This window comes from Drosophila biarmipes, chromosome 3R (genome assembly GCF_025231255.1).
Source record: "Drosophila biarmipes strain raj3 chromosome 3R, RU_DBia_V1.1, whole genome shotgun sequence".
NCBI classification, from domain to species: Eukaryota; Metazoa; Arthropoda; class Insecta; order Diptera; family Drosophilidae; genus Drosophila; species Drosophila biarmipes.
In genome coordinates, this window is record NC_066616.1 from 4,803,587 (window position 1) to 4,826,351 (window position 22,765).

The window sequence follows — 22,765 nt, forward strand, 5'->3', positions numbered from 1 at the left end:
GTGTGCAATCTTGGGGACAAAGCAAAACTTTGTCTCTTGTTTTCCCTGAATTTTTACTCTATTTTAAATGTTAATATTTATCGGCGTGTCAAAAAGGGTTTAAGTCGGACTGATGTTCAAAAAAATTCGCAGATAGTTCCATATAAAAACTTGTCTGACTTGGACGGACTCTTTTATGCGATGAAGAATGATGACAAGAAAAATGTTTAAAATGGAAGGCGCAGCAGCAACTGGGTTGCTTGGATAAGCCACCATTCACTTTTTTTCAAAAATGCCAACTGTTTTAAATGGATGAACTTTAGAAAGTATAAAAAACATATTTTTACCCTCCAAGTATGCTATGCAAAATGCTAAAATGAAAAAAGCAAAAAACTTCATTTATTTTTTGTTTTCCTTGTTGCTGTTTTTGTATAAAGACACCATAATCCAAATTTCAGAATGAGTACGGAAACATTTACAAGAAAGCCATCCAGTTTAACGAGTTCTATATACCCAAAACATATTCCAAAGTTAAGGGTTGGTGCTATTAAGGACGACTTAGGATTCACGCTAAGCGAAAGATTGGCTCTCAGACAAGCTTGGAACTTGATCAGACCCTTTGAGCGCCGCTACGGACAAGATATTTTCTATAGGTAAGACTTGTTTTATAAGATAGTGTTTAAAACAATTATTCTGCAGCTTCTTGAACGATACGTATTGGGGTATTAACAAGTTCAGAAACGCCGGTGAACTTAACCTGAAGGCTCTGCACTTGCATGCGTTGCAATTTATACACTTTTTTGGTGTTCTGATAGAAGAATCGGATCCTGTCATGTTCCAGCTGATGATAAATGACAACAACCTTACCCACAGTCAATGCAAAGTGGGATCCGCTTATATAGGGGTGAGTATATTTCCCGGAATGGCTTCAAGGGTCTGATTCACAGATAGTTTTCCAAGGAATTAATAATATATTTTAGGACTTTATCTTAAGCCTGGATGAATTATACATCAATAAATGAATTTTAAAATGTGTCATTAAAAGAATATTAAATTTGTTGTAAACAGGAAATTACTTAATATTGTGCAGTAATACATTGTGGTTGCTGTATTAGTGACTCACTTTAAGTTAATTGTTGATATGTTTGGTTTAAAAGTTTTTTATATTTGTATAACATTTAACACTACCCTTTTTTGCAGGCAAACTTTTGCAAAATATGTCAAAATTTTAAAAATTAAATCTAAGCTTAGTAATAGTAAATGAAATTCATTGATTCGCCTTTTTGCTCACAAAGTGCCTAAGAGTCAAACCGATTCAGTTGTAAATTATGCACTACAGATAGACTTTAAGGAAGGTTGTGAGTTCTTTAAAGCTTAAAAAATTAATATGTTTTTTGATTGTATTTTTAGAAATAATATTTATTCGTTCCGCTGTTACTGAACGACGGATAAGATAACGCTATCATCTGGGAAACTTTAAGGGAAGGTCACATTTTCGATCCCATAACTCATATTCATCACTAGTTCACTCCTTTCCGAGGAATATAGTACACCTTTTTACTCTAAGAGCAAAGGGAAAAAAAAGCTTGTATTTAAAGCATCCCTTATTAGAGGTCCTTAAGAATGCTTTTTAAGGGGTGTTGTATAATGACAGCCATTAACAAGTTACTATATTTGTATTTCTCAATGCCTAAAATCATGACTAAAATATGCTGCTGATAAAAACAAATAAACCGCAAATAATGAGTAATACTTTCTCCAAAATATCATACTATGCCACACAAAATTGTAAAATGAAAAAATAAATGTATCTCTCCTTATGAATTTTTTTCTTACCTTATTTTTATGTGCAGACTTGCTTATAATTTCGAAAAAAGTTAAATCAAAATATTCTAGAGGCATAATCGAACTAACTCATACAATTTAAAATCTTTATATGTCTAAGTACCAAACTTTCAAAAAATCATTAAGTATTTTATTCTGAATTATCAATACTAAAACTCTTATTGAGTGATTTTTTATCGTACAGAACCTGGCCCAGGCCCTGGTGGACTACGTCCTGAAGGTGTTCCAAAAGGTCAGCTCCCTGTCTCTGGAGCAGGGCTTCAGGAAAATCGTCGAGAAGTTCCAGAGCTACCATGACCAACTGCCAGCTAAGACCGCCTACCATCGCGTGAGCAAGTTGGACGTCCACTAGGCGCGTTATTCATGGGTCAATGATGAGCGTCACCCAGCTCCCAGTGGAAGCCCAGGGCATAAATCGGAATTATAACGGCCCGCTGCCGGGTCGCTGCTGCGGCCGCTGCCTCTGCCACCGCGGTATCAGGCTTTCAGTATCAGCCTCTGTCGCGGTCGCCGTCGCAGTCGCCGCTTATTTCGCTTAGCTGCTAAGCGATTTCCTTGGAGAAATTCAGTTCAGCTCGGACGCTCATCGCGCCCATCCACACGTTTAGATAGTTAAGCTTCCAGAGAACTGAAAGTGATCACTAAAGTGCCACCCACGAAATAAATAAAACTAAGCCGAACCCCTAACCTCGCAGAAGGGGAAATATTTAAAAGTGCTGCTTTAAAAGTTATTGCAACATGGTGGCTACCGAGGAGGTTAAAATGGTAATTAAACTACAAAATGCGTTTGTCGCAGGTTCATTGTAAGGCAGAACTAATCAAACATAATGTACATAAAGATATGTTCTTTATAACGTGCGCTATCAATTTATTACGCATACGACATGATGACCAGTACGTTTGGTAACATTAAATTTGAGAATTGCTATTAATAAACAAGCTGTGGGAATGTCTAAGATTAGATTTCTATATGAATGCTGAAGTATCTGGCTGTTAAGTAAGAGCCACTGCAAGGGCACACATGTTTTGTTCATGAATTTTCCACTTGTTTTAAAAGAAATCAATTAATAACCTGTAAGAATAAGTCGAAAGAAAAAATGTTTATCCACTCATCTCCACATTTCCAAAAGAAAGGTAAGAACTAAGTTTTTCTGGCCAATCTCTAGTAATTAGTTTTAGGAACCTCTTGAACTTTGTTCTCAATCAATCAATTATGGCTTAAACCATTTCGTTACCTGTTTAATTAGCCACTTAAATTTGCATTTATAGTCACAATCTTGCCCTCAATCAAAGAAATAATTTATTAGGTAGTAATTGCGAAACGATTTCCAAGTGGTCAGTCAATATATCTAATCGAACGCCTCCCCTGAAGAAGTTTACGCAAAGTTCAAGATTTATAAAGGCTCCAGCTTGAACAGGTTTGTTTACGATGCCGTACGATAGGTTGCCAAGCCAACCCAGTGCTATCGAGGGCCATAAACCAAGATTAGAGCGGGCTTAGGGCCACAGGATCGAGAGTTTTGTACCTGGGGGGTGGCACACAGCTCTATCTTGCCCTTGCCAGTGGAAGAGACTATCGATCGATTACCTGCCACTCGACGAAGCTCCTGAAGTGGCTCTTACCGAACGAGTCAATGGGGCATCAGGAAGTCGTACACCCGTAATTAAGCACGGGGCCAATAAGCGCTAGTCGGGGCGGGAGATCGTCAAGATCTCGGAGGGAGCAGCAGCTACTTTCGGCGTGCGGTTCACGCAGCCACTAACTGCTTTCGATAATGGCCAATTAGCTGTCTACCTTTGGGCGTGACGCTGGGCTCTTTCGATTCAGATTTAAAGTGCTCGATTTCCAGCCGTCCAAATGATTCATTTTCGGCCACTTCTGTTGATAAGGTTTTTGTGGCTGCTGCTCCATTGGGGCAGCGTTTTATCAAGTCAGTAAAACAGGAATGCAGCAATATAATATAATGTACATAATTTCAGTCGCGTGCCAATCAGTTGTTGTTTATGTTTTCTGACCTATTTATATTCCGAGTTTATCTGACTTGCACTAGCTGTCGGGCAATCTGCACTGCAAACTAATAATATTTACAAATCAGTAAGTTTTCATGGTCATTGCGTTGTCCGGTGAAATGAAATTTCTAAAATAGCGAGTGTGTACTGGTAGCGACTTCCTTTGATGTTTCATTAAACATTTCGGATGTGAATAGTTTACAAATCATATAAGCCTTTAGTAAGTTCAAGAAACTTCCATGCGATACGCTATAGAAAGACAATGAGAAACAAAGAACATTGAATTTTAAAAAAAGTCATACAAAACAATTATGATAACCCAACAACTGCCAATAAAATAATATTGAGTTTGTCATTACATTTATCTGTTTGTGAGTTCGTAGAAAGTGGGTATTGTTTTCGAACCACTTTATAAAGGATGTGGGAAAGATAATTTTTTGGGGCCATTTGTATTTACAACGGATTTGTCTCTGCAGCCTGTTCTTATATTATTTTTATTTTTATATAGTATTATATAAATTAATTAGGATAGTTTTGGCAGTTATGGATATAGATGACCATTCAACTAAAACCATATAGTGAAAAACTATGAATATGGATAGCTTCTACGGCGATATATAATGTAGGTGACTGAATTTTTATAAAATTTTAAAATAATCCGAAAATAAGAATAATTATATATTTAGCTTATTTATTTAAAAGCCAATTTATATTTCCTATTTATTTTTGAATTGTATCGCAAATCTAACATTTTTAAAGTTGTTCACATTAGAGATAAAGAATATGGTTGAGGACAACGATGCCTATATTTTTTTTTTACAATTTTTCTACAACCAAAAAAATTAATATGACCCTATGTAACCCTTCTAAGTGTCTGAAAATGTCCCATTCATACTTGGAAAATACTATTTAGGGTGAGATAAGACTTTTCAATTTGACACTGATTTAGGATAACATTGATCCCAAAAATTTGATCGAAGGTGAAGTCATATGAGCTTAACATGCTTAGATTAAAAAAGTTGAGCAGCCTAGTCCCAGTTTTCCAAAAAAAAAAACACTTGTCGACTAACTTCGCCAAGTGTAATTCATAAGCCTTTTAAAAAGGTAGTTTATTGCGACTTCGCCATTTTCATAGTCTATATTTAGGAGTATTCAAATGCTCAGCACACCTTGAAACAGAAGCGGTGGCCAAGGGTAAACAATATCGCTTTAATTACCGCATGGGCAACGGACTTGAGCAAATTAAGGGAATTGCGTCAATAAAAGAAACTGTCTATCGGCGGGGCGAGCTGCACTGGCACGGGCCGCAATAAGGCCAGGGAAATGTGGGCGTGTAGGCGGAAGCATCGAACATAGAAGCCCCCGTGCGCCTCTATGAATATTCGAGTGCAAGGTGGGTACGGCACTCGGAAATCGGGGCAGGTGCTTGGGAACAGGCCTCCCGAATGCAAGAGCACATGGCACAAGGCACTCGGCGAACTTGACATCGGAACACAGCGAAGGCGGCTGCAGAAACAAAGTAAACAGAGCTCGGCAAACGATGCAAACTAATTAGCATGTGATGTCGATGAGCGCTTCTGTTTGTACACCGAGAAAAACCACGCACTTAAGCTACTTAGGGATAGCACAAAAAAAAGTGATTACGCAGCTACAAAATAATTAAGTTGTGAAGCATACTTTCAGACACATTTAAATTATTTTTACTGTACTTGAAAGGTTGTAATTCCAAAATCTTTATAAAAAACGATTTGGTTTCTAAGGGGTTTCACATCCCTTTTTCTGTATTTTCATATATTACTTTTTACATAATCGCTTTTTTTTTACATACATAGCATCAGAATAATTATTTGGCTTAAAATTATAATAAAATTGGAAACCATTGATGCATTTTAGCACCCCAACCAAATAGCATACATAACAGTCGTTCCCAAAAACTTTATTCAGAGTTCCTTATCGACAGAGCGACTTGTTTTTCTCAGTGAGCGGTGGGTGTGTCTGCGGCATTGTACTGACCCCTCTCGCTGTCTCCTTCGCACTCGGCGAGCCTCTCGCTCGCTCCGCCGCCGGCTGTTCGACTTGTTTGGGTGTGAATGCGGCGACAGGTTTCTTTTGGCATGCACTTGACGCCATTAAGGGGCGCATACGTGTTCTATTTTGTAATTAGACAGTCCGCTTTAATAACATTTTAAACGGTCGCTTGCACATCCATCAAGGAATCAACTTCATAAGGAACTGTTTTGTGTGGTTGTCATCTAATCGGAGACGTGTTTTTGTTTACGGGCGGAGACTACCGATGGATTCGGTTCCACTTGGCAAGTGCATCGCAAACGCAAACGCACCGAGATGCATTAAGCAATTTAGTTTATACTGGCGGGCGCCTTGTCGGAAGTATTTGCTTGCTTGGACTTTGTTTCTCCCAGGTGCGGTGGCGTATGCGTAATATCTGCGAGGTTTCCCTTGCGTAAACGCACTAGATTGCTTTCTATCTGCGAGGTTTCCTTCGCGAAAACGCACTATATTGCTTTATGTTAATAAACAATTAATATGGCAATGGCAACAGCTTGTTAGTTTCTGGGGAGAAGGGTTTGTCTGAAAGATTGTTGACCAAATACCTTGAAAGATCCCTCCAACAGGTAGTTGAGTGCTTATGCCTATGCACATGTTACCTATTTCGAGACGAAATCCATTTGCCTCTGACGTAAAACAAGAGATTCAACCGCATCTGATGCGCGTAATCTGCTGGCGATCCAACAAAATGCCGACACAAGCGCCAGATGAAATAAAAGTTCTATGCACAATAGAAGAATTTTCGCCAAGACTCGAGATGAAAATACGTTTTTTCAAAGAGTCCAACGATTCAGATTCAGTCGTCTCGAGGTGTTCGCACGAGACAATCCACTGCCCGAGGCTTCGACTAAAATTAGCGGGAAAATCAAAACAAAATATATTTATATATAGGAACGCGTTCCTAAGATAATTAATGGGAAGCGATACAAATAAGTGAAATATATAAGCCAATATATACAAACCATAAAATAGTGTTTTTTACACCAACAAAGAGTCGTCAAATTTGGCACAGTGCGTTCTTTGTGCGACCGTCTTATATAAGGCGTTGCTAAAGAACCCGGACATCGGCGAGTCTCGAATGGATTCGGAAAAGGTGGTCCGCGCAATGGCTCGTTGGTGGCAGGTAAATTCCATTTGGAACAAGATACGAAATCAAAACAAAAGCGTTTTTCAAAACAATGTGTCTAATGTGCTTGTAATTTAGACACTTTTAAAGTTACAAGTGGGCTATAAAAGCATTCCACACTTTGAATTTGTATTATAAAGATAATTTCCAAGTTGTTGAAATTCATAGAACAAGCGATTAAAGTTAAATGAAGCATGTGTCATAATGTGAATTAAAAGATATTTTCAATGTAGACTGACTGCTATTAAATATTTCGTCAAGTTAAATGGTGCTTTAGTTTTATAATAAAAGTAAATAGTTTTTAGGATTTATTTAACTTTTTTAACACAGTTTTGACTTTACCTACTGACATCTCTTTGAATTGAGTTTTTACATCGCTAAATGTTGGCGTCTTGTTCAGCGCTCTGGCTATTTTCAGAGTTACGTATATGGCTTTAATCAAAGTCCAAAGAAATACACCCACTATGCCAATTATCATAGCCAGGTCGCTCAGGAAACCGAAGAGGGCAGGAATCGTAATCATGACGAATACTTAATAATTTCGGCACAGCTCCTAAAAAACGTCCGTTTCCTTCACAGACTGTCAGTCAAGAGGACGGGGACTCTCGCAACCCGATCACCTACGACCTCCTGCAGGAAAGTGTTGCGAAGAACTCGAAGACGCGGCAGTACCTGGCGGCCATAATAAGTGAGGAGATAAATTTATTTAATCCGATGGGTCCTCAAGGTGTTTTTACTCAACTCTTACAGTTTGCTTGGGTGCTGTGGCTGCTGGTACCGCGTTGTCCTGGACCTCTCCTGTTTTTCCGCAGATATCTGCCACTGCCAGCGATATAGCAAATATAACTAAACTAACTCCGGATTCCGCCGATGATGGCCTGAAACTGACCAATTCGCAACGTAAGTAACTTTCTTGTAACTATTTGTAGATAGCAGACTATTTTTAAACTGCACCGATAATGCAATTCACTAGCCTTTTTATACTAGATTGAACGATTAGGAATAGGTACCCCGGTTAAAGAAATACTTTTTTTTCGAATCTCAATATTATAATCCAATAAAATTTTGAAGATAATTTAACTTAAAAACATATTCTGGTTTACTTTCAATGTCCGGTCCGAAAACTGCGGCTTAAAAAATATGAATTCCCCAACGTCAGCAAAAGGAATATATTTAAATAATGGGGATTTTAAGAACCGATCAGTAAAGATGTAAAGTGCTAAGATCCCCGCCAAATTTGGACTGACTTAAACCCTCCAGAGCACGGTGATACAAGCTGCAGTGTAGTTACAAGTGGTTAGGGCTTACGTGACTACAGATTGATAATAGACAGACCGATAATAAAGTCCGTACATGGTGACCATACGTCATTGATAAGGGAAGCTCACACCATGGTTATTTGTTTAAGGGTAGATTGACGAGTTCGGACGATTACCTAACAACGTTTGTCCTTGCAGAAACATGGGTGAGTTCAATGTTGCCCCTGGGCGCCCTTTTCGGAGCCCTACCCTCTGGATATGTGGCCGACATGATCGGCAGACGGTACACTGCCATGGTCATGGACGTTCCCTTCATTTTGGCCTGGATATCGATCAGTTTTGCCAACTCGGTCGGCTGGCTTTACATGGGGAGATTTTTGATCGGTAAGTGAAGGATCTGACGTTGTTTAAGAGTTGATGCTAGCGTTCTATTCGTCCTAGGTATATCCACTGGCAGCTTCTGCGTGGTGGCTCCCATGTACATCTCAGAGATTGCGGAGACCAGCATTCGCGGCAGCCTGGGTACTTTGTTCCAGCTGCTCCTCACGATCGGCATCCTGTTCATCTATGTGGTGGGAAATCTGGTAGCGTGGAAAACTCTGAGCTTGCTGTGTCTTGTCATACCAATTCTACTCCTAATCGGACTCTTTTTCCTGCCCGAAACTCCTGTCTACCTCCTTAAAAGGGTAAGCAAACTGAGAAACCCATTTAAATATATACTATCTAACAGTTTGTAATAATACGGAGAACTGAAATATTACATTTAAATATGATTTACGTTACATTTTATATTAAAACATTTTGATATTAAAACCAATTTGGACTTGCAGGGCAAACGATCCGAGGCCAACAGCGCCTTGAAATGGTTGTGGGGTGATTACTGCAACACCACCAGCGCCATCCAGGTGATCCAGAACGACCTGGACCAGACCGGAGCGGATGCCTCCATTACGGATCTGTTCAGCAACCGCGCCTCTCGCAAGGGACTGGTGATCTCCGTACTCCTCATGTTCTTCCAGCAGTTCTCCGGCATCAACGCGGTGATCTTCTTCATGAACCAGATCTTCGAGGCGAGCAAAAGCCTGGACCCCGGCCTCTGCACCATAGTCGTGGGCGTGGTGCAGGTGCTGATGACCCTGGTGTCCTCCCTGCTGATCGAGAAGGCCGGCCGCAAGATACTGCTGGTCTTCAGCAGCTCGGTCATGACCGTCTGCCTGGCCATGCTGGGTGCCTTCAACACGCTGCAGAAGCACAATCCGGAGAACGCGAAGGCCCTCGACTGGCTGCCCCTGCTCTGCATAGTGCTGTTCATCGTCAGCTTCTCGGTGGGCTACGGCCCCATTCCCTGGATGATGATGGGCGAACTCTTCATGCCGGACGTGAAGGGCACCGCCGTGTCCCTCAGTGTCATGATGAACTGGGTGTGCGTGTTCTTCGTGACCTGGCTCTTCGGCCAGCTTAAGTCCGTCGGTCCCGATGTGCCCTTCTGGTTCTTCAGCGGCTGGATGGCGGTGGCCACCGCCTACGTGGCCATCGCCTTGCAGGAGACCAAGGGCAAGACGGCCAGCCAAATCCAGAGCTGGCTGGGCGGCCACTAAGGTCCCCAGAGGGTCCCTGAGTGCCAATAAACTCGTAGGTGGGTAAGCGGAGAATGCCAAAAAGTAATGTAGTAAGGGGCTTCGTTCGATGCCTTTGCAAAACAGCCATAGTTATTTCAATTAGTTTACCTTCAGCACACAAAACATTTATTCCGTCTAGGACAATGATACACAAAATGTACAACTTAACTTATTGCTGTTCCAGAACTTTCAATGTGTTTGATTTGGCTCTGAGCTTACATTTAGTGTAGTGCAATTAGTTCCTAAGTACTCATGGTCACGCCCCATAGCTGTAAGATTCGAGGGAGTGCCACGGAGCGTGGTCTCCTTTTGTAGAAACTTCCTGCTGTGAGTAAATGTACGTTAAGTGGCAAAGACATATACCTATAACTATACTATGCTAAACGTGTAATAAATGTACATATATTTGGTAATAAAAGTAAACTGTACAGGAGCCGTAGTGTTTTGTGGGTCAGATTGATAGCGATAGCCCCAGGGGCCGGTACGCCCCTAAAGTGCGAGTTTAGACCGCTATCAGGCGAATGCCTCCTATCGGCTGGACGCAGCGACAGGCCACGCCCACTCCTGGCGCCAGGGCTCGGCGATCCCACTCCACCCACCACCCCTCGTCATGGTCAGTGTGAAGGTCATCGGCGGTTGATTGATTGATCGACACCGGACTCGCCAGAGCGGTGCACAAAATGCAAATTGAAATCGTTCCAGCCATCCCGCTCCGATCGATCGCCGGCATTTCTATGCAAATATTTAATGCAATTACAGGAGGCCCACCGAGCCCCGCCTTTGCTGGGATGTTTGCTTGGATATTTGCTCACATGCTCAACAGGTTGTCGACAATCAGCAGCAAGACAGATACAAATGGCAAATATTGTCATATTTCAGGGGTGGAAATGTGGGAGCTACTGCTGGAGACAGTTTTAGTTGTAGTTTACAGCTATTGCCGATAATTTCAATTGCACTCGAGTGTCTGGTAAATAAATCGTTTTAATTGATGGGTTATGTCCTACGTACGATTTCAGCTTGCAGCTGATTAGCTTGTACTAGCTTGTACTATTTAGCAAGTGACAAATGTCAACGTGGATAGCAATTGTGGATATTGTTGGAAAACTATTTATCAGATAAAATGCAAACTTAATACCTATACCTGCGATTAAATTTCATACTTAACATACATTTTTTTACTTTCTAAAAAATGTTTACGTGCAATGCAAAGAGATCCCAAACACACAATTTTTAAAAAACATATAAAGCCTTCTTTAAAAACAAAAAAGGGGTATATGTCGCAAGAAATTAACCTTCCGCTGGAGTTAATTTTTGTGCAAGGTGAGAGTGTCTCGTTAATAAATCATGGATCAATAGATTGATGGGATTCGGGGGGGATGGGATTTTTCTTAATAATCGGCCAGTTTGTGCAGCCTTACATATTGGGGATGAGGAAGTTAGGGCGGGCATTATTAATATTATTTATTTGTACCTAATATTTGTTTCGTTATCATAGAGCAGTAAAACGATTTACAACTGGGAGCTACTTGTAGTTACGATAGAATTATCGATTTATGGTGCCTTTATCTCTAATAACGGGGAGGTATTTGTTTGGTTATTTAATGAAAAGGTAAATATTGATATAAACTACAATTACTGTAACGCGACAATTTTGATCAAGCTATTTTTGGGAGAACATTCCGAAAGGGGAACCCAGCAAATCGCAACTGGTTACCAAATTGGCAACGAAGCGAGCCTCCTGTTTTCCCATTTGCACAAAACAACAATTCATTGTAACGCACTTAGAGATTTTTCAAGACCTAATAACCAGTTTGTAACACACGTACTGCTTTATAATTATTCAAGCCCCCAAATGCAGCTCACTTTCACGGTTTAAATTTAGCAGAACGTCGTAAATAAACGCACCTCTGGCCTGTAATTCCCATGTATATCATGCCGTATGTAAGGCCTGTTCCGGCTGGCGTCTCCAGAATCCCACGCCGATATAAGACACTTAAGTGCCTACCCCGGAGACATTTTAATTAGCAGATGTGCGGGGCACGCACGTTGCTCGCCGACTAGCCAAGCGAGTTAATTGAGTATGTACTAACTGTATCGATAAGCCATCGGATAAGTCAGTCCCCTGAATCGGGCCTGCTGCATGCTAATTAACTTCCTCAACGCTGACTCACTCCGCGGCGGCCGCAGATACCGATCGGCCAAATTACTCTAAAGTTTTCCACGCCACTGTCCGGAACTAGAGGTCTGTGAACACCTTAGCCGACCTCAAGTGTGTTTTTATGGGTTTGTTTGTTTTTCTGTGTCAAAAAAAGGCGAGCGCAGAGACCAATTGCCGACTAGGCACACAAAGCGCTGATAAAAATCGAATGAATCCGGGCTCAACTCTCTCGGACGAGCTTGGTTCAACGGTCGCGCTTAATTCGATATGATAGTTGCCCATGTCTGCGATAAGTCTGGTTCTCTACAGCGGGACGAGTGTGAGTGAGCTTCCTCCGCTGTGTGTGGAACTGTATTATCTAGCCTCACAGCGCTAAGTACGAGTATAAATGCGTCTGTCATAATTTTGCATGCCCAACAAAAGCGTCAGAACACCCGCGGTCCGACATCACTTCGATTCCGGCGGCCCAGCCAAACAGTTAGCTCTGATCTCTGTGCAGCCCAGAACTAAATTAATTCGCACATTACGTATTCGCCCCGTGCTGCGGGCAGACAGTGTTTCATTGATTGCCCACTAATTGATAATTTCGGCTTCAAAATGGGTAAGTCAGACGCCCTAGTTAATAGGTGTATCGCCAGAGTGCTCGTACACGGCTGCCATTGACTTGATACACCGCTGCCGAGTGCTGATAAATTGATCATCGAGTGTCGCCTTGAATTATTATAAATATCAAATATGATTATAACTTGTGCTCCGATTAGGGCCCACATCAAACGTATTATCGCAGTGAACATGAGCGAAGTTGGGGAGATAAAGTTTCCCCAAATCGACCTGTTACCACTTTCATTAGTCTCCATCTGGTTTCGAAGCGATCGGTCCACATTGTGTCGTGATTTATTCCGTTTGGTGTCCTTAGGGTTCAGTAAGTTTCTGATTTCTTTTATTTGTTTAAGGATATCAAAAATCAGATTCCTTGTCATAGCGCTACTTTAATTTAATAGTGATATTTTTATTACAAAATTAAATATCCTTTCCAATTTTTTAAGAAGTTTAATAATGTGATATTAAATCGCCTTGATTTTGGTAAGATTTTTGCTTATAAAAGTATTTCCTTACATTTTTCGCTTTAAACTTTTACAACTATTTTTTGAATAATGAAACTTTTCCTTACTTTAACTATTTAAAAATGGTTAAAATGCTCAGACACTTTAAAATGACGACAAAAGTATAAAATATTTAAAATATATATAGGCATTTGAATTACCAACTTAAAAAAGTAACTTACACGAAGTTGAAATATTACATTTAAATTGTCTTAGTTGTTTTGCACTCAGATAAAAGTTAAGATAAACTATACAAAAGTCGAATTTAAACTGTACATATGGACTAGTTAATACCTAGAAAAAAAACTGCCAGCAATAACGGTTCTCTGAAAGGGTAAAAAACAGGAAGAGCCTTCAAAGATTATAGCCAACTCCACGATTTATTTGGTAATCAACGGCTGTCACTCAACGTATCACCATTAGATGCCAGATATTTCTGTGTACTTAGCCAACGTTTGGAATCGTACCTATTTACTTAATCAGGGGAAAAACACTTAATTTTGGAGGCGGTGGAATAGTGTGTTATCAAATTGACATGTCTACAATGTCTGCCTCGTCACTAAACAAGTGATCTGTCTTAGTCTGCTATTAATTGTATAGCACATTTGGCTTTTTTTATTGCCTTATATATTAAAGATTGGTGTATTTCCACCCTGATAGCAGTTTTAAGAACGCCCCTTTTGTCTGTCAGGCTATGTAATTAAAAAGCCAACACTATCAACCGTACTAAAACAACAATACTTTTAAAACACATTTGTTTAGCAAGCACAAATAGCCGTTTTGCAGAATGACTAAGAAAACCTTTAGAGGAAGAAGTTAATAAAATTATGTGTCCGAATTATTCGAAAGTCTTATCAATCGGCGTTTAATACATTTCTAGGTTTTTGTCCGATTTTGGAGATTAGAAAAATCAGTTTGACTTATTAGCGAAACCCCACGAAGGAATTCTCTGAAGAAGGTCCATAAATTAATAACAAACGCAATATGTACTACAATCTTTCATAAATAAAATTGACTAGTATTGGTTGGCGCTTGCAGAAAGTCAAAACCTCCAAGTAAACAATAAGGTTTCAATGTCAGAAAATATAATTAATCCTTTGCGTAATAATTACAGTTTGAGTAGGGAGATTTATTTTCTGAGGAAAATTTGCAATAGCGGGATCAAACTTGAGTGTTAGCCCAGGTGTTTCCGGACCACTGACTTGTTGAGATACTGCCTCAGGCAGATATGACAATCGGCGCTGTTCCAAGAGGCTTTTACCCCCTTCACGTGTCTCGCCTTGGTCACAGGAATTGTGTCACCACCTTCGATCTGGAACCAACTAAGTAAATCCAAGGACAGTGCCGTAGAAGTGCATCGGAAATTACTTAATAATAACGGATCGTAATCAAAGCTGTATTTACGCGTTGGGTGACATTTGTTTTTACTTAGAAATAGGGTGGGTTACGGGGCGTCCACTTGAAGATTAGTAATTGGTTTTCCGCCCTATAGGGACACATATTTGCACAGAAAAAATGGAACGGTTATTTTTATAACAAAAACTATAATATAAAATATTATTAAAAGTTATGTGTGGACTAAAATTATAACTAAAACTACCCGGTTTGCTTTTAAAACGTTTACTCGAAGTATCAAAATATTCTGGACCATACAAGACATTACGTTCGGTTGAAACGTGAATTAAAGAGATTTCTATGGATTTTTGAACATAGTAAGGCCCTTTTTTTCAAAGTACACCTGCTAGGACTGAAGTGGGCCGGTCGCCCTTTTGCCGGTGGGTCGGCTAGCAAACAAATTGAGATTGGGGCACCGCTTTGCTGTACCACCTTATCAGATTACATATGTGGGAATACGTATATGGGCCAGTTCAAGTGCAAAATGCACACAAATAGCGCCACTCCGACCAAAACAAGGCACAACAAAAATATTGAGATTTCGATCCGATGCCAATGCCGGAGAGAGTGTGGATCGGGAGAAGGCAGCCCCGATGATACTACATACACTATTCGCTGCCCAATAGCCTATGGATGGGTTCGCCCTGGAACGGGAGGCGCTACCCTGATAAGATAATGCACGTGTAAGAGCACTCGTCAAGTCGAGTGTCGGTGAGCATTACTGGACGTGTATTGATTTCGAATGCCTGCCATATAAGGTGGAAAATCTTTAAATTCGCGCGATTCGGCGGTCCGAGCAGCATTACAGTTCTCCAGGGAGGCGACATCGGTTTCAATTTTAACTGCGGATCCTGCTCGAGTGGGATTTACTTCGTTTTGAAGGATTTTTTCTGTAAGGATGTGCACAAGTGACGACCATAAGTTTAGTCCCCAGAGGCAAAGTGATTAAATCCCGCTGCTAGTGACGTGGTGTCGTAATCATTACTGCGAAAAGTGTCAGCCGTGATTACATAGCAGATACAAATAAATAAATTAATTAGCTTCGCCAATGCGACAGAATTAAATTGTTCATAGCTCAATTAAAATAATTTGGTAATTTATCGCATTAAATAATGAACAGACTGCAGTTCCGCCTTCGTTTAACTTTTTGCTGTATTATGAACTCCAAACGATGAGTATAGATTTTACCGGATAATGATTCGATAACGTGATGATTTAAAAAGTGGCGGATAATGTGATGAAGAGTTGCTGAATGGGGACGCGATGATGGGAATGTTTTGGGCTTCCTCGCATATGGTGACGTTTTAGTCATGGCCCAAAGAAATCAAGTCAGGGCCAAGTTCTGACCGTTTGAACTTGCACCCGATTGAATTACAAATGGGGATAGCATCATTAATCCAAGTCAACTGAATTGCTAATGAGGCACTTTCGCTTTTTCACTCTCACGCTCTTGCAGCTGCTTCTGTACACTTCAAGTCGGCCAGATGCCCTCATTAAGCCGCGAGGAGGAGAGCGGAGTGCAGTATTCCTACACGGAAGTCAGTACGTTTCAGATAAGCGAAGGAAACACTCGAAATATGGCTCCCGAACCGGTCAAGTCCGGTCGCATTTTTCTGGCTGCCGTGGCAGGTGAGTGCAAAATGCGGTAGCTAATTTTTAGCTAATGAAATAAATCAAGTATTAAGTATAGTAACAGGGTTTACTCCAATACAAAACATTTACGTTTAGACATACATGAATTCTTGAAAAAGCAATACATTTAACATTTCGGAAAAAAATCTAAAAATACATTTGTTGAAACAAACATATACGTACTTTTCGGTCATTCCCACGATATATATTTAAGATGTTATTTTTTATATTTCCATCCCAGGGATTTTGGCATTTGTTTTTTGAGAAATAATTATAAATTTTAGAATAAAAATACCAACAAAAAACAGCAGGGAAGCAAAATCAAATAAGTAAATGAAACATATAAGATTGTAAATTAAAACATTTAAGTGATATAAATACTTTTTTGTTTATCTATTTAGCCAACTTATCCGCATTTGTGGTGGGCACCACCCTTGGATGGACCTCTCCTATTGGACCCAAGCTCAAGGCTGAGGACACTTCGGACTCGCCGCTGAGCAGACCCATCACCTCCGATGAAGATGCCTGGATCTCGTCCCTGATTGCCGTCGGAGCCCTGGTGGCGCCCTTCGTGGCCGGTCCATTGGCCGACCGCATTGGTCGGAAGTGGGTGCTGCTCTCCAGCAGCCTCTTCTTCGTCCTGGCCTTCGGCTTGAACATGGTGGCCTCCCAGGTGTGGATCCTCTACATGTCTCGACTGATTCAAGGCTTCGGCGTCGGCTTCGTGATGACCGTGCAGCCAATGTACGTGGGTGAGATCTCCACGGACAATGTGCGCGGTGCTACCGGATCCCTGATGCAGCTCTTCATTGTGGGTAAGTCCAACAAACAGTTATGAGATTCCGTTAATTATGAAATTATCAAATGAAATCAACTACTTAATATAAAAATATTTTGGACTTTAAAGAGTATATAAACTATTTAAATTTTAATTCCTCCTAAGTCACTAAGACTAGGTCACAACATATTTTTCCAAGTCAAGAAGCAAAAAATATTGGTAATATGTATAAAGTGGCTTGGAAATAATATTTGAAGTAAAAATTTAATTTGAAAGGCTACCAGGGATAGTTTGTGTCATTATTATAAATGTCGACTATAATGCTATTATTGCTCGTTATTGCGCGATCTCATTTTGAATGCAATTTTTTCCTCAGCTGGAATCCTGTATGTCTACGCCATCGGACCGTATGTTTCCTACCAAGCTCTGCAGTGGTGCTGCATTGTGGTGCCCGTGGCCTTCGACGTGGTCTTCTACCTGATGCCCGAGAGTCCCTACTACCTTGCCGGAAAGGGTCGCAAGTCGGAGGCCCTGAAGTCGCTGCAATTCCTCCGAGGCCAGAGTTCCGAGGGCGTGCACGACGAGATGGCCGAGATCCAGGCCAACGTGGAGGAGGCGATGGCCAACAAGGGCACAATGATGGATCTGTTTAAGAACGCAGGCAACCGCAGGGCCCTGTTCATTTGTGCCGGCTTGATCTCCTTCCAGCAGTTGTCGGGCATCAACGTGGTGCTTTTTAACAGCCAGTCGATCTTCGCTAGTGCCAACACCGGGCTCGATCCCGCCATCGCGACCATTATCATCGGCTGTGTCCAGGTGGGCTCCTCGGCACTGACTCCTTTGGTGGCCGATCGCCTGGGCAGGAAGGTCATGTTGCTGACGTCCTCCAGTGTGATGTCTATCGGACTGGCGGCCCTCGGAGGATTCTTCTACATGCAGCTGGTTAAAGGCGACATCTCCAGCGTGGTTTGGATGCCGGTTCCTGCCCTGATCATATACAACATTGTGTACTGCACGGGCTTTGGACCGCTTCCGTGGGCGGTGCTTGGAGAGATGTTTCCGGCGAACATCAAGTCGGCGGCGTCCTCAGTGGTGGCCAGCACCTGCTGGACCCTGGGCTTCCTGGTCACCTTCTTCTACCCCAGCCTGGACGCGCTGGGATCATACTACGCCTTCTGGCTCTTTGCCGTCTGCATGGTGGTGGCATTCTTCTTCGTCCTCTTCGTTGTGATGGAGACGAAGGGCCTCAGTCTGCAGGAGATCCAGGATCGACTCAACGGCAAGCGTAACTAGGAAGCTGATTCTGTATTTTAAGTGCCCTTGATTCCATAGTGATCTTTAGCGTACGTCTAAGGTCAATTCGCAAGTATTTTATTGGTTAGTTTGTAAGCCTGAACTCAATTGTTACACGTTTTCCTGTTAATTTGTAAACAAGAGGTTAGTAATAATAATTATTATAAAGCTCAAAAGGCGGTTTTACTGGTGTAAAAAATGGATAACAAAACAAAAGAGAACGCAATAGTTAAGTGGTTCGACTATCAGATAAACCAACCAAATTATATAATATTTACACTGAAAAAATATTGAACAAGAAAGGAAATTAACTTCGGCAAGCCGAAGTTTGTATACCCTTGCAGGTATGAGAAATAATCAACTTTAGTAACACCATGTACAATTTTTAAGAATTGTTGCTGATTTCAGTGATATTAAAAAGAAATTATTTCATTCTTATTTGTAGACCTTTTTTTACATCTATATGTTAGGATAGTCCGATTTTTATTAAATTGAATTCGAAATTGAATATGTTAAAAAACACCAGAGATATAATTTTTTCATGTTATTTTACCACTAATTTTCAGATTGTTTTTATGGCAGCTATATGATATAGTCATCCGATTTTGATAAAATTTAATTCGAAATTCAGTTTTCTAATTAAAAAATGGTTTTACCTGCAATATAAAGAAGACTTTTGGGAAAGTTTCAGCCCGATAGCTGAGATAACTGAGAGACTAGCTTGCGTAGAAACGGACAGACAGACGGACGGACATGGCTCGATCGACTCGTCTAGTGTCGAGTGGGGTCGGAAACGACTCCTTCACTGCGTTGACTGAAATCATTATACCCTCTGCAAGGGTATACAAGTGTCTGAGGCGTAAACTATTGCGATTTTTTCTAGGCGTGATACGACTGATGTATTTATAAGCACTAATAGAATCAGAACCTGAATTTTAGTTGTTTAGCAAAAAACTTGGTCACCTAGCATTCTGAGCGCGTTAGATTGGGCGTGGACTCCAAGGATCTGTAAGCTCAATTAATGGATTGTTTAATAATGCGATTATGGCAAAGCTTATTGACTTAATCAACAGCAGCCGAGGATCTTCAGGGACGCATCAGCACCATCGCGGAGGAACTCCAAGCACTGAGCTAGGGGGTCCAACAACAGGAAAACAAGGTCGGTACAAACAAGTTCCTGAAAAACAAATATTTAATCGAATCCCCGAAAATATGCAGTGAAATTTATTTGGCTCTCGGCTGAAATCGCCGCGAAGCTTCGTTTTTATTAAATTTAACTTTAAAATATAAATTGAATGCAAGCCAAGTTCGGTAAACATCGCAGGTGCATGATACATACAAACCATTTTAAAAATATCGGTACGATTAGAAAAGTTCAATGCAAATCTATCTTATATTTATTATTTTTACAAATCAAGCCTGAATTAAAATAAAATTTAATTATAAATTTTAATATCAGGAGTGATTTCTTGTAAGAACATAAACGCTGATGAGTTACCTAATGTTATTATGTTAATATCACCATATACAACAACCAAATACAAAAGTAAATTAACCTCAGCTATATATCAAGTATCTTGCTATTTGAGACACCATTTACAAAACTATGTAGCCCGGCATAAGTTAATCTTAATTAACCAAGCATACCATTGTCTAGATAACAAAAATACAGAAACACAAAAAACTAAAAAACTGTGTGTCCAGGATGACTCAGAGCTCAAAAGATGACGCGTTAGCCGAAATGGATTTGATCTTTCTGGACACCATACTGCCAAGGTGCTGCAAGGACATTACCACCACTCAAGCGTTCTACAAGGACTACACGGGCGATAAGCCTAACCGAACCGTCACCGCGTTTCGGCGGCAAACGGATCCTGCTCTGATTTCGGGCCATTACGCAAACAATCTGAAAGTTCGGGGGCAGGAGTTGAAGACGAGGACATGGCCACGATCCATGGACTGGCGTGAGGAGTACGCCCAGTTCGTCAAGCGCAACAAGTGGTGCAACGAGGAGATTTACAAGCTCTTTTTTGTGCACCCGCCCGTCGACTACCACCAAATCAAGGAATATCTCCGGGACCTGCTCAAAACTACGTACATCTCGGACTACTCACCCAACCAGTACAAGTCGCTCAAAAGCCAGCGAAAGCAAAGAATACGGCTCGACGCTGACGGCATTGACTATCAGACGACCTATGGCAATTATCACAACCGCATTCAGGAGGAGGATCCGTTCAAGTCGAACCTTATTCTGGAACCAGAGCCAAGTAGCAAGAAGATGGACATTGACAAATTTGCCAAGGAGATGCGCAAACTGTTCACCAAGTACAATCTTACCACATATTACGACACTATCTGCCTCCCAGCGTTGATAAAGGCCAAGGATGGTATAATGCCATCGGGACCGATCGATCGCTACACCCTTCGCAAGCATTAAATGGAACTCAGTTCACCGCGATAATTGCTTAGGGTTCGTAAAATTTTACTGATATAGCAATTGTGATTAAATAAATACGCATTACCCGTTATTTGCACTGTGTAATTCAATCACCTCGATCAATACCATAAGCTCTTATGAGCCATGTTTTAATGTAAATAAGTAAATTTTTCAAAGTAAATAATTTTCTTAAGTTTATTGAAGCACATTCTGAAAATAACTACAAATTGTTTCTTAAATTTACGGCAAAATAGCTTATAAATAGGAATAAATATCTAGAATTAAGAAAACTATTCTGAACAAGAACGGAAGTTAACTTCGGCAAGTCGAAGTTTGTATATCCTTGCAGTTATAAAAAATAATCAATAATTTTATTAAATTGAATTCGAAATTATTAAAAATATAAAAAAGAGCCCCAAAGCTATAATTTGTTTCACATTATTTCCCTCAAATTATCCGATCGTTCCTATGACAGCTATATGATGTAGTCGTCCGATTTTAATAAAATTTAATTCGAAATTCAGAGCTAATTAAAAAGTGTTATTTTCAAGCTTATAAGGTTTTATGTTAAAAAACACTAAAGATATCATATCATGTTTACCGACTAATTTCCGATTGTTCCTATATGATATAGTCGACCGATTTTGATAAAATTTAATTCGAAATTCAGAACTAATTTAAAAATGTTATATCCAAGCTTAGAAAGGTATATGTTAAAAAAAATAAAAAACGACTATATCATATAGCTGTCATAGGAACAATCGGGAAATTAGTGGGAAAATACTAGTTCCTATGGGAGCTATATGATTTAGTTGTCCGTTCCGGCTTTTGGAAAAGTTTCAGCCCGATAGCTTTAAAACTGAGAGACTAGTTTGCGTAGAAACAAAATATACATATATCGCGTAGAAGTAACTTCTAAGTCACTTTTGAGCGATAGAAAGGCATAGAAAGGATAGCACACATTTCGATCGCGAAGAAGTAACTTCTGAGACACTTCTGGACGATAGTTAGACGATAGCACACAATTAAAAAAAAAAAAACAAAATTATGGCCGGCAAAAGAAGATAGAATGGAATTTGAAAACATGGTTTTTGCTCTTGGTTGTCTATTTTTTTGGCGTCCAGACTGTGTCTCAGCAGGTACAGTGTTCGAATCAAAACACAAGAGTAAACCCTTTTTTATTTAACCAATTATTTTTTCTGTATATAATATTTAGAACAATAATATGGTAAATATATTTTATATATTAATATATACTTAAAATTAATAAGGTAAAATATTTTATAAGAAAAACAATTTTTGGGAATAATTTATATCAACAATAATTGGTAGATTAAATAAGTTTACATTTAATATAATATTAATAATATTCAAAAAGTAAAGAGAAAATAATATTCATAATAAATAAAATACTTAAGACAGTTGCTTCTGTGAACCTTATGTTTTCGGCCCTCGTTACTTAAAGGTTCACTAAATAGATAGTTCACTGTATGTTCAGAAACAACGCTCGCTTGCTAAAAAAAAAGATCGCGAAGAAGAAAGAAAAAAAGCTCTAACCTACGCTTTTATATTTCGACTAAGCGTCACTTTGTTTCGCGAGTTAAATTTTTTTTCTTCAATTTGCGTATTTACAAAATATTGCTTGTATTAAATGAACTTTTAATAATATTGAGAAAAATTTATATGAGATTCGCGAACCTTGAAGAAGACACCGAAAGAAGTTGTAGGCCGAAATATGGGTGACGGCTTTTATACTCATTATGGCTTGTCTGACGTGCGTACAGATTTTTTAACATTAATTGATTATGAATCAGAAATAATTAATATAAATGTAAATGTTGATGTCTTGCCTTTATGTAAAAGTTCGTTTAAAACCGTTTGGCCCATATTGTGAAATGTTTTGTTGATAGGGTTATTCAAAGCCGGAAAACGCTGACTACCTGAGTGAATAAATGAAGTAAAGGGACTTTCAGAAACTGCGTTCCAGTAAAATATAAAGTATACAGCGTAGGCATCAGATGCTTTATTATGAATGCTCCAGCCCGATCATTTGATTTGGCAAAA

General features: G+C 40.0%; 4 protein-coding genes and 1 long non-coding RNA gene across 7 annotated transcripts; 4 read left to right on the plus strand and 1 right to left on the minus strand.

Moving 5' to 3' along the window:
• Positions 1 to 349: 349 nt before the first annotated feature.
• LOC108027373 (uncharacterized) lies at positions 350 to 2,537 on the plus strand. Its single transcript, XM_017098800.3, has 3 exons — positions 350 to 632; positions 679 to 883; positions 2,009 to 2,537. The coding sequence occupies exons 1-3, from the start codon at positions 439 to 441 to the stop codon at positions 2,174 to 2,176; spliced, it is 567 nt and encodes a 188-aa protein (XP_016954289.1). The 5' UTR covers positions 350 to 438; the 3' UTR covers positions 2,177 to 2,537.
• On the plus strand, positions 2,441 to 10,338 carry LOC108027372 (facilitated trehalose transporter Tret1-2 homolog). 2 transcript variants are annotated; one of them, XM_017098799.3, is made up of 6 exons: positions 2,441 to 2,589; positions 7,607 to 7,715; positions 7,778 to 7,927; positions 8,485 to 8,670; positions 8,728 to 8,972; positions 9,117 to 10,338. In XM_017098799.3, the coding sequence occupies exons 1-6, from the start codon at positions 2,563 to 2,565 to the stop codon at positions 9,882 to 9,884; spliced, it is 1,485 nt and encodes a 494-aa protein (XP_016954288.1). In that variant the 5' UTR covers positions 2,441 to 2,562; the 3' UTR covers positions 9,885 to 10,338. The 2 variants fall into 2 exon arrangements, with proteins under 2 accessions (XP_016954288.1, XP_016954287.1); XM_017098798.3 differs by lacking the exon at positions 2,441 to 2,589 and adding an exon at positions 6,656 to 7,024.
• Positions 7,258 to 7,898, minus strand: LOC127011569 (uncharacterized). The gene is made up of 2 exons (XR_007764639.1): positions 7,776 to 7,898; positions 7,258 to 7,699 (listed from the first exon to the last, which is right to left on the minus strand). It is a non-coding gene; the product is annotated as an uncharacterized LOC127011569 (long non-coding RNA).
• Positions 10,339 to 12,484: 2,146 nt separating the features above from the next.
• LOC108027342 (facilitated trehalose transporter Tret1) lies at positions 12,485 to 18,440 on the plus strand. Of its 2 annotated transcripts, none has more exons than XM_017098756.3 (4): positions 12,485 to 12,664; positions 16,018 to 16,190; positions 16,595 to 17,008; positions 17,348 to 18,440. In XM_017098756.3, the coding sequence occupies exons 2-4, from the start codon at positions 16,046 to 16,048 to the stop codon at positions 18,262 to 18,264; spliced, it is 1,476 nt and encodes a 491-aa protein (XP_016954245.3). In that variant the 5' UTR covers positions 12,485 to 12,664; positions 16,018 to 16,045; the 3' UTR covers positions 18,265 to 18,440. The 2 variants fall into 2 exon arrangements, with proteins under 2 accessions (XP_016954245.3, XP_016954244.3); XM_017098755.3 differs by lacking the exon at positions 12,485 to 12,664 and adding an exon at positions 15,298 to 15,453.
• A 1,430-nt stretch (positions 18,441 to 19,870) lies between these two features.
• On the plus strand, positions 19,871 to 20,792 carry LOC108027460 (uncharacterized). The gene has a single exon (XM_044090861.2). The coding sequence runs from the start codon at positions 19,970 to 19,972 to the stop codon at positions 20,699 to 20,701; it is 732 nt and encodes a 243-aa protein (XP_043946796.1). The 5' UTR covers positions 19,871 to 19,969; the 3' UTR covers positions 20,702 to 20,792.
• The last annotated feature ends 1,973 nt before the right edge of the window (positions 20,793 to 22,765 follow it).

Coding starts and splice junctions, on each gene's coding strand:
- LOC108027373 (XM_017098800.3), top strand. CDS start 439: ATGAGTACGGAAACATTTACAAGAAAGCCATCCAGTTTAACGAGTTCT. Junction 633..678: donor GGACAAGATATTTTCTATAG/GTAAGACTTGTT, acceptor ATTATTCTGCAG/CTTCTTGAACGATACGTATT. Junction 884..2,008: donor TGGGATCCGCTTATATAGGG/GTGAGTATATTT, acceptor TTTATCGTACAG/AACCTGGCCCAGGCCCTGGT.
- LOC108027372 (XM_017098798.3), top strand. CDS start 6,980: ATGGATTCGGAAAAGGTGGTCCGCGCAATGGCTCGTTGGTGGCAG. Junction 7,716..7,777: donor GTACCTGGCGGCCATAATAA/GTGAGGAGATAA, acceptor CAACTCTTACAG/TTTGCTTGGGTGCTGTGGCT. Junction 8,671..8,727: donor CATGGGGAGATTTTTGATCG/GTAAGTGAAGGA, acceptor TATTCGTCCTAG/GTATATCCACTGGCAGCTTC.
- LOC108027342 (XM_017098756.3), top strand. CDS start 16,046: ATGCCCTCATTAAGCCGCGAGGAGGAGAGCGGAGTGCAGTATTCCTAC. Junction 16,191..16,594: donor TTTTCTGGCTGCCGTGGCAG/GTGAGTGCAAAA, acceptor TTATCTATTTAG/CCAACTTATCCGCATTTGTG. Junction 17,009..17,347: donor GATGCAGCTCTTCATTGTGG/GTAAGTCCAACA, acceptor TTTTTTCCTCAG/CTGGAATCCTGTATGTCTAC.
- LOC108027460 (XM_044090861.2), top strand. CDS start 19,970: ATGACTCAGAGCTCAAAAGATGACGCGTTAGCCGAAATGGATTTGATC.